The 11,340-nt window shown below is 40.3% G+C and overlaps 1 protein-coding gene across 1 annotated transcript in view; it reads right to left on the reverse strand.

Annotated features, from left to right (window-relative positions):
• SHTN1 (shootin 1) overlaps positions 1 to 7,520 on the reverse strand; it is a 49,413-nt gene extending 41,893 nt beyond the window's left edge. The window contains exons 1-3 of the mRNA XM_009277905.2: positions 7,458 to 7,520; positions 2,808 to 2,902; positions 534 to 702 (exon numbers count right to left, since the gene is read on the reverse strand). Coding sequence (XP_009276180.1) covers positions 534 to 702; positions 2,808 to 2,894 — 256 coding nt within the window. The 5' untranslated portion in view covers positions 2,895 to 2,902; positions 7,458 to 7,520. The remainder of the gene's footprint in view (positions 1 to 533; positions 703 to 2,807; positions 2,903 to 7,457) is intronic.
• Between the last annotated feature and the right edge of the window lie 3,820 nt (positions 7,521 to 11,340).

Genomic DNA, 11,340 nt, shown 5'->3' on the forward strand with positions numbered 1-11,340 from the left:
TCACCACAGGCTGCAGGGGAATCTCTGCTCCGGTGCCTGGAGCACCTCCTCCCCGTCTCCTTCTTCACTGACCTTGGTGTCTGCAGAGTTGTTTCTCTCACATATTCTCACTCCTCTCTCCGGCTGCAGTTGCACAGTTGGGTTTTTTTCCCCCTTCTCAAATACGTTATCACAGAGGCTCTACCACCATGGCTGATGGACTCGGCCTTGGCCAGCAGTGGGTCCATCTTGGAGCCAGCTGGCATTGGCTCTATCGCACATGTGGGAAGCTCCTAGCAGCTTCTCACAGAAGCCAGCCCTGTAGCCCCCCCTGCTACCAAAACCTTGCCACACAAACCCAATACATTACCATATACATTACACAGTATCACTACAAGCCTACCATGTTCTTACAGTCTTTCCTGGAAATCCTTTGATGACCACTCTCAGAAGCATGACTCGGAGCCAGACAGATCTCTAGTCCAAACCAATACTGCCATTCTTTAGACAACTTTTGCCTTGTATGGTGGTGTAGGCTCAGCAACAACGCTCACCTTTTATTTGCTGCTGACAATGCACAGAATTGCATGATCCAGAGTTAGCTTCTATATCTGTGGATGAATCGTCTTCGTCAATGTTAATCTCTTCAGTGATAATATCTGGGCCCAGTTTTGCCATATAAAGCATACTAATTCTTTTCAAGGTCTTATTTTCTTTGTTCAGCTGAAAGTTGAGAAGCACAAACAGTATGAAGCTAGTTAGTCTGTCTTTAAGCTGCTGTGCAAGAAAAAAAAAGTCAACTGTATCTTCTCCCTTATCATTAAAAGATCTATCAAACAAAGAAGACAAAGTGATATTAGATTAAACGCTTCATTCAACATTAAAATGGCCTGAAGATGGGAAGCTTGTCCTCTTTCTCCTCTGAGGAGGCTTGAATTCAACATGATGCTTCATCCATGTCCTTCTTTCCCCTCTGGTACTTCTGACTAATAAAATACCCTGTGTAGGTTCAAATCACATCAAATCAACTATCAAGCTTACTTAATGCTACGCGTTCTTTGTGATAGCTGCTTCAGCTCCTTACCCTTAAGCATGTACCAGTATCAACAGGAGCCCTAACTGAATGACCTGAAGAAGGGCCTGTGTTCCTGAAAGCTCATCTGGTTTTGCCAGCTATATCAATTGGTCAAATAAAAACTCTTACCTCTACCTATGCCCTTATTTTGCTTATAAACTACAAACACCACAACTACTATACTCCCAGGCACAGCAGGATTACCTCAAAATTCTTTTGAATTATTTTCAGTTCTCAGGAGTTATTACTGTAGAGCCCATATACGTAAGATGAAAGCCGTATCATAAACCATTTCTTTATGGGTCAAACCACAAGTCAGAAACCACTCTGGGCTGGATGCTTAAACACATGCCTGGTTGGTGGATGATACAGAAGAGGTTCTGTAATGCATCTCCATCTTGACCAAGGTGCCAGGAAAAAACTGAACAACAGGGATTGCTGCAAATGTTTCACTCTCACCATTTCTTTCACTGTCCTGCATCTAGACACCCCATGCCAGCAGCTCTCAGCAAGCTCAGCACAGTCACAGGGGCGTTCAGGCATATATGTTGGGGTGACTGCCCACCCACCAGCTAAGCATTCCCTGCATTCAGGTCTAAGAATGAGGCTCAATTTTCTACTAATGACACATGACATGTTGAAGTCAACATGCACTTCAGAAGTCCAGTATTTACCTTGAAATAAAACGTATACTGAACAGTTAGGCTGACCCTGAAGTTTTACCTAAGCAATCACCTTTGATCCCCGCTTTCCTCAGCCCCCCAACTACAGGAGATTTACTCAAGAACCTCTTCATCTCATTCCCAAAGAATGAAACTGAGCAAGTGGGAAGGGTGGTGTAAGGAACCTTATTTAGTCAGCTCACAGCAACAAACAAATCAGCTTTGGCAAAGCAGCCCCATGGGGTAAAGCTAGTCTTTGAACTGCCCCTGTATGTGCACTACAGAAAAAGTGCAGAGAAGAAGAAAAGTTGCATAAATACGTTCACTTTCTTACTTATATGCTGATTGTCTATCTTATGAATTCTAATATAGTGTCATTATGCAAACAATTAAGTAAATACCTCCAGAAAGTACATAACTAATGCATCTAAATTAAAGTGATTTCTTGCTGGTGTAGGCAGTCAGCATTGCTAATGAAATTTGGTTCAAAATTGCTGTAATCCATTTTCTGATGAAGTGTCTCAGATGCATTTTACACAACCAAAAATATATAACAGAGAGATAAAAACATTCTTTAATAATAATGCACTTCTGATGAGATGGAATATAGAAAATTACACACTTGCTAAATTCATCAGACTAGACGCAATCAACAGAGCAGCGGAGGTCACCTTTCCCTTGCCCTCAGTTTGCTTTCATAAACAATCACCTGAAATGTAATGCAGTGGTTGACTTTTTCCATTTGATTTAGACACTGAAATGCTCATTACTGTTTTATATCTCACACAGGACAGTTCTAAAACTTGTTTTCCATTTAACCTAAATGCATATAAAAACTAGATATCAAGATGCCGGTCCATGATTTACTGTTCCAAAATAGAAACTAAATTAAAACGGGTATTTTTTTCTTTAAAGGAAGGAATTGTGTTTTGCATCTCACATATGGCTTATAGTCTTTGCCACTTCAAAACAATTTCACAGATCTGCAAGATTATATGAAAACATATATGGGACATGTATACAATCTCAAGTCAAAAAAATAAAAATAAAAAAGTAATCAGATGAAACAGAATCACCATAATTCTCCTCACCTTAGAAGCCAAAGCCTCAGCACTTTCACGGCACGTCTTCTCAATTTCAAGATGGTTCTGAATACAGTTTACTTCCTCAATAACCATGTGAGAAACTAGGGGAAGAGTTTAAAAATTAGTCAGTATTTTCCTGCGTTTGACACATGCATCCCATGATCAGAAATATTACATCTTTTTCTGTTAACTTTCTATGTAAGCATTTCAAATACAGGGAAGTACGTACTTTGATAATCTCCACGGATAGGAACTGTTTTGAACACTGAATATCTGGTTCATTGCTTTAAGCAACTCTCTCAAGCCACGTCTGCAGCATTAGAGGGGGAACTGCAGAACTGAGCATAAACTCACAGAAGTAGAAAGCCAGCAGGAGCCTCCCTGACCATCATCATTCGCCATCTGTATTTCATTAACACTTGGGGAATCAGAGTCAGACCACTAGGATTGTCCCTTCAGATTGCCATCATAATCCTCTTGAAAATTTGGTATGGACGCCATTTTCAGAAGACTGGAACCTCGATATTTTTTTACACAGCAAGATTAACTCAGGTGTCTTACAAAGATTATTTTCACCTTCCAGTTTTCAGGTTTATATGGTATTTTAACTATCATCACACTTGCTAAACACATTGTACAAGAGCTGCAGGAGGGACATATAGCACAGGCCTGGGGCAAGTTTACTAGGCAATGGAGAAAGGAGTTAAGTGACCAAAGCCTCCATATTTGTAGTGCCTCCTAAAGCACATACTTCACTGAAGTCAAATCATTAGCACAGCACAGTTCCCTCTTCTGGGTCTGCTCCATCAGCTTTGACACTAGATGCAGCGGCTGGGATACACTCAATGGATGCAGTCCTGATGGAAACTCAGCACTGCTTGCACTGCCGGATTTTTGAAAACCTCAGCTGAACAACACAAGTTCTGTATTACTATATGGCTGTAATATCTGAAATGTTTCTTATTTGAAGCCTCTCTGTGCTTGAGCATGCCCTAAAATAAGCACTGTGTGCTCACACCCTGCCTTCACAGTCCTACACGGATTCAGACACCAGCATGCACACATGGACACACACAATCTTCCATGAGACCAGGGCCGAGAGTGAGCTGCCTGACTGCTTCCGAAATACATGTCTGTGCTACCGTAGTTGATGTCACAGCTGGAAGAGCAAGAGACATCTGTCCTTTGCACTTACAGGATCCCTATTACCGCAGTGGGTACACATCACTATATTGAAGATATGCAATATTCCTAGAGTGACGAGAAAGTTATGGAACAAATCTTATTTTGTAACACAGGATACCAATGCGAGTTAGAGGACATTTAAAAGCACAGGTGCATTTTGGCTTGCAATTGCTTTCAACTTCCAGCAGTACACAGGTACTTAACCAGCGCTGAAAGCCATCTTCTAAGTGACAAGCTTCAAGTCGCACAGGGGATCTGGAGCAAAGCAGGAAACCCAACAATAGTTTCCCATTTCTCAGGCTAGCACCTTGCTCATTGACGCAACTCCTCCTTGGCTCCTGGCACCCTTATTCATCCTAAGCAGCAGCCTGGATCCTAATTCTGCAAGTCATTTCATGGTGCAGATTCCTTTTCAGCCCAGTGTCAGAATTTCAACGTGCAGAAAGGACTATTCGCAGCTGAACAATACTTTGGAGCAGGAACAAGGCTGGAAGAATATAGTGTAAATACAGAGGACTTTTTCTAGTATCGCCTTTCATTTTCATGAAGATAAGCTTTAAAAACTAGTGATTTCATACCACTGGGTAGAAAGTCTGGCCTGCCCTCTTCCAAGACTTTTGCCTAGAAACTGAGGAGAAATACTTAGTTCTCTTTGATATCCAGAGGTCATCTTAACGACTACAAAACAGGACTTCAGGACAGGAAAAAGCAGGCTGTTAACAAGTGTTATTTATGCAGCTTTATTGATACTTAGTCAATATTAACTAACATTTTCATTAATAACATTGGAAAACAGCAATACATTGGAGTTTGCTGTCAAATCAGTAGCTGCATGCAAGAAACAAGTTCTACAAAACATGAGCAGCCGAAAAAAAAAGAGCAGGGCAGAGTATTGGGAAATCTTGGTCCAAAAACTATGTTCACATGAAGTCTTCTAACAGCAGAGCAACCACACATCTTTCTTTGATTTTCTTTTTATTTCCATTTTTTCTGGCTTTGGAGAGATTATCTGCTCCGACCGTGCCGTAGCAGCTGCTACATTTAATTTGAGAGAGGAAAAGCTTCAGGCAGTACATGTCCATATCTCTTCTGTTTTTGTTCTGCCTAGCTCTGGAATTTGGAGTAACAAAATGCTTTGGGCAGGATGACGGAGCAGTGGAGATACAGAGCTACTCCCATTTTACAGACAGGAATCTAATGGCTTCAAGCAAGGCTAAAGTTAGGAAACAAGGATTGGGCTCACATGGTAGAACTAGGGATTACTCTTGGTTCATTTAAACTTAATTAACCTGCAATTATGATTAACTCAGGGGAAAAAAAAATCTTTCCAAATTAAATACAAAAATATATTATTTCCTAAGTCTGTCCAAAGTTCTTATTATGTCAATATTAAAATTCATAAAGCAGCACTAAGTGGCCTGAAACATCTCTAACCTTGACAGTTTTTTTCAGGGGTAATAATAATCCACAGCAAATGCAGGCCAACCAAAAACCACTTAACTAATTAGTAGTTGCAGTCACCGAGAAAACATGAATCAACACTGTTATTACAAGTGGCACATTTGAGTGGCATCTAATTATGACTTGATGAGCACGATACTTGCATTATCAACATTACTACTGCATCCCATCAGGGACTAAAAGCCGCTGATGGCATTGACTGCGAGAAACTCCCACTCAATGGTACTGCAGCACCCAACAATCTCCTTGGCAGGGGCACCCTCACTAAATGACATGTTAAGCGTAATTACTGGTAGACATTGTAAATAAACAGGATTGGAAGTGAAAATTGTACCAAGTGCATAAGACACAATTTGACACATTGGAAGTGGCAGCCTTAATTGAGAGTTTCTTTGACTGCTCAAGATCATTTCAACTGCATTTCTCGGAGGACAGTGATTATAACTGTGGAGACAGACGGCATAATGGTATCAGCACTGCTGACAGAGCAGTGAATTAAATTGTATCTGCTGTTGTGTGAAAGCCTTGATGAGAGGTACAGATCCTTAGTGGTCTTATCATTATAACACAATGGTCATGTTGTCATCAACCTTGCTGGCTCCAATTGAAAAGAAATGATTGTGTGTTGAAGCTTTCCCCCCCGCACCACCTTCTATCTCTTGTGCTCAATAGAACCAATTTTCAGAGAGCTATGAAATCACGCAATAGGGCCTAAAATGCAGCTGCTTGGCATACAAACGGGGCCCCATTAAACTGGAATCACACACAATATGTGTTTATGCCAGGAGAACAAATAGAAGCTGAGTACAGGCCAAGTTTATTCACAGACACAAAGCCGATGTAGCTCTTCATCAATATAATTGCCTTTTATATTGTCGTTTAAATAATGGGCTCTATTATTGCCTTAAAATCCTAATATTCCTGGCATTTTATCACTATGTTTACAAGGTATGTCCTTTAAAAATGTGAAAGGAAGATAAAAGAAACCTATAAAATTTTACAACATCAAATATTACTTCAAATTTTAAGTCTTAACTACTTGACATTTTCTGCCACACTCTGGTATTCCTTGTATCATAACAAAAACAAAACACGCTGCAATTTTTTCCAGAGGAATTAGACTTCTTAGAGAACATTCTTGCCTCACAGAACAGTTATCTAAGATCATTTAAGGCACCAGATGATTCCTGTTGATTTTAGATTATTTTCCATAATTGTATCACATGAACAATTATAAAACAGAAGTGAGCAAATTCCTCTATTAACACAGTCACACAAAAGTATAGACCATGTGATTTCCTTCTCCTGCATTAACTTCATCCACATTTCTGATGCTTCGTCGTGCAGTTCACCATACTGGCACAAACCAGACATAAGAGACAATTACAATAGGATTGTGGTCTGTTCTAAGGAGCTATTCCACTAGGATACTTCCACTCCCATTAGATGTGCTTTGTTGCTTCCAGACACCATACAGTTTCAACAGAATCATTACCATAAAAGCGTAAAACTGAATATTGACATTCTCACAGCCCAGACAAGACAGAACTTGCTCTAAGAATTATCAAAACACAGCAGTTCAGCCTAAAAACCTTTATTGTTGTGTCTATGCTTAAAGTAATTTTACTCCTTCTTCATGAAAAAATCACCATTATTATCAGTATTATTATTAGCAATCTCAGCAATCGGGTCAAATCCCACTCCATCCAAGCATATATCATTCTAAAAGTCACTTGCAGAATCCAGGCGAGATAGAGCTGCATTTGTACCACTGTATTTTCACCACTTTGCACCTTAAGAATGGCTACCCGTGCCAGACCTTATAAATGCTGTGACAGCAGTTAGTCTGACAATGGTCAAAGTCTCACTGGATTAACTCCTTAAAACAAGGCTTTGAAGGAGAAACAGCAAGTGGACCTGAATCTCAGCATTCTTAACACTGCTGCTGGGTATGCAGTGATGTTCATAACTCTCTATACCAAAAAATACCCACTAACATTATCAACTTACTTTTCTGAAACTCCTCCAGTTTTTTGACAGCCTCATCTCGTTCTTGCTTGATTTTGTCACACTGCAGGAGAAGAGAAAATTGAAATGAAACACTGATCCCAGTTATTTAATTAGCAGTCAGTCACAACATGCAAAATCAACAAAGATCAATTGCCAGCACAATGACGTACAGAAGCCTATCAAAGCATCATTTCGTTTTGCTCTCAGTCATGTAAGATCGATGGAAACTATGCATAAAAAATTCATTACCCAGAGTATTTCCTAACCAAACTGGCAAGTTGTACTTGACTTTAGGTTCCAATTCAGAGTTACTCTGAAAATATTTTAGAAGAGCGGCATTATTCAAAACTGATATAAACAGTCATCCATGTTCCACACAACAGTAAAAGCAATACTTTGCATGTCAACAATACACTTTAAATTTAGTTTCTTTAACACAAATAGACTTGGAAAAGAGGCCTACATTTCTATACCTACCATGTGCAAGGAAAACCTCAAAGCCAATAAACAGGGACAGGCTGTTCAGTTTCGTAACATCATGAGCAAAGCTTCAGCCTTGAAGAGGAGAGGACACTCATTTTCATACTTTGAGGACTTCCCATCACCCCAGTTTTATTAATTTTGGGGTTAATGCTAATACTACACAGGGCTGCAATCACTGATCTTATGATGGAAAGGTTTCTTCAAAGAGAAAGAATAAAACAGACATTAAATAGACTTTCTCTAAGAAAACCCCTTCTATAAGCAAATGAAAGAACTCAAAGAAATGAGTAAACTTCACAAGAGACACAGTCAGTGATTAACCACACTGTGAAAAACACATGACCTGCAGGGAACTATGACTGGCACACAATGTGTCTTACACATACGGCACACCAGACGTCCTTCCTCACATGTGGCTGTGTATGTTCACAGTAATAAATCAACGCAAGACCATGAGTTAACTTCTGGAAGAGATGTGTGCGACTGAGTTGCTTACAGTGTAACTGCAATTACAAGGATACCGGTCATTGGAACAGAACTGGGAAAAAAAGAGCTGAAATGATTTTGCTCGATTTTCAGTTTTTCCACATGAGAACCCACTTTGAGTTAGCTGGGAAAGGAGCCTGCTGTTAAGTAACAAGAAGGGGAAGAGCTCGATTCAAATGCAGCCAAATTAAAGAAAGCCCTTCTATCAGCTCCGGAGGACCCTGGATGAGACCCAAAGAAGGATCTGCTCTTGGGCAAGGAGAGGATACCATTGGTGTTGCCTCAGGGGCAGCATCCACGCAGGCTTTGGAAGCCACTGCTGATGGCTATTCATGGGAGCAAAAGGAGCTGTATTCAACAAGCAGTCTCTCCTCTCATGGCACTGGGGTGATGAGGCAAGGGACAGCTGCTGAGTAGGGGGGACAGGTGAGTCACCAGCTGCTGTAAAGGTCTGTGAAACAAGGAAAAGCTGCAGAAGGAGCAAGACATGCTGAGCAAGCGGCGCCGGACAAGGACTCACCATTTCATCTGGCCCTGTTAACAAAGAAGCTGTTTAGAGCATCTTGCACAGGAGAGGTGGGGAAGGGAAATCTGTGCATGAATCTTGCTGCTTGCTGCCCTCCCTCTCAGTTTCCTCAGCAAAAAAATTGCCTTACCTTACTGACAGAAGTGCAGTCTAAGAACAGAAGGCAGTAAAAGACGCAGAAAGAACTTCTGATTGGTCCTGCAGAGCACAGCTCCGCTGCAAAAGGGGGATCAGTGTGAGCTGCTGCCTCTTCGTATTTTACAAGAGAGACACTGTAACCACACTGGCATACTTCACCCACGGATTTTTCTGCATGCTGCAAGCTTTCAGCCCACTGCACATTAAGTGAGCAAGTGCTTTTAATGCTCAGTTTAAAAACCAGGAAAATTAGCGTTTTAAGGATCTGATCTGTTGCCTGTGGAAGTCAACAAGACACTTTCCTACTCATGGAAACCTTGATGTAGAGGATGCGGTACAGTCCCTATCCCAATGATAGGAAAAACTCCTTTTGAAATCCTCCAGCAACATGCTGTAAGGCTTAACAGCTTTCCCTGTGCAGCGAAAGGGGAAGTTAAATGACCTATTCCACTTCACCTTGAGTGCTATTTGCAGAGAGCTCCATTTGGACCACGGCAAGCTGACTATTCTCCCGATAGCTACATATCTTTGTCTGCACAATCAGGGTCTGCAAGTTTGGGTCTCTGCAGAGCAATTCCTGCTCCCAGTTGCAGCTTTCTGAATATTTTCCTTTCGCTGCTACTGTGCTTCAGAATGAAAGAACAGGAAGAAAAGGAGAGTGGGAGATTGTTGCCCTTGCTGAAATGATCAATGGAAAGCACTTTGCCTTTTGTCTTGCAATCAAACCTGTGCAGGCAGAGCTGTTGTAAGTCCTACCAAAAAAACCTAGTTTATCTCCAATTTAGCCAAGAATTAGAAAAAGTTGCGATTGTCTTTAACTACTTGTACTGTTTCAAACTGGAAAGTTACGCAAATCAAATATTCATATAAAGCAATTAAGTTTCATAATAAAAAACATTGTCACCTCTTGAAATAAACTGACCTTATCTTTAAGAGAGAAAAGTTTAAAAATATCAAAACTTAGAAGTGTTAGCTGCTCTCAAAAAGCTGCACAGAAGCCTTCAAAGTTCACAACCACCTCACTTTTCAAAAAAGCAATTTGAGGCATACACAGTAGAATTGTTAATTGACAAGAATATCACTAATCCTAAATGTTAAAAGGCAAATAGCATAACATTACTATAAAATCTACTGTTCACTCTTCACATTCAAGCACATGCAACTGTTGAGGAGAAACAGTTTTCAAGTATTTACTAAGTCTCCTCTTGTCAGTATTAACAGATAGCTCCATACTCAAGAGTACCCTCAAATGAAGGAGGGGAAAAAAAAAAGTCAGTAACTCCTGGATTGTCGGTCATTTTTCTGTTTTTAACTTTATTTTGTTAAAAGTTCCAGCTTCTCTGCAGAGGAAAATAAGCATTTATACCATTTTATTTACTGTATTCTTAATCTAATATTTATAGCACCATTATCCCAATAAAAAACAAAAGTAATAGACAATATTCCCATTCCAGTCCTGAACTAGCTATAGGAGTCAACGATAATTTCTTGGCAATAAAAAGACACCACATTGTATTTTTAGAAACAAATAACAGTTCAGTTTCCAAAATTCATTTTGTGAATAACTCCTTACAATTTTTCATCTTTGCAGGAACAAGTTCAGGAGCTTTGCCAGTCCCGCTCAATTTCAGAGTTTTGCCTTCTAGGTACACAAGATATGAGGCGATACTTTCATTTCTAGCATGAAGAACTGATATGCTGACTACTTACAAGTAAATCACATACATGTCAAAGATTGGTGTTCCAACCAAATACTGCATATATAGCAAGGTGAATAGCAGTACATGAACTTGGCCTGTACTTGCAGTTATCACAATACCAGGATAGTACCATGCCATCATGGGAACTTGACACTACAACGTGATGTTGGGAAGTCGATGCACACAACCACCTGGAAGCCTGTGGATACACAGGCCTCCGCACACCCGCTCCCACCAGCCTAATGACTCTTTGCCACTAATTCCGGGGAGGCCTGGGTTTCTTGTCTATTCTCTTCTAACAGGCTTCTTTTTTGCCAACTATTTTGCACATAAGCTCCTACTGACTTCAGTAAAGGGCCTTCAAAGGGCAAAAACAAGAGGGAGATTGTTCAGTCCAGATATTAAGATGCAAGAAGTTCACGTAGTAGCCATATTGTCAATTAAGCCATTGCTAAGCAACACAAGATACATTCTTTCCCATTTACACAGATTGTGAAATTTATGCAGATTTAATGCTTGTTCTAAAATTATGAGTGCTCAAAAGTATCCT

The sequence above is a fragment of the Aptenodytes forsteri genome, unplaced genomic scaffold (assembly GCF_000699145.1).
Source record: "Aptenodytes forsteri isolate BGI_AS27 unplaced genomic scaffold, ASM69914v1 Scaffold15, whole genome shotgun sequence".
Lineage (NCBI taxonomy): Eukaryota > Metazoa > Chordata > Aves > Sphenisciformes > Spheniscidae > Aptenodytes > Aptenodytes forsteri.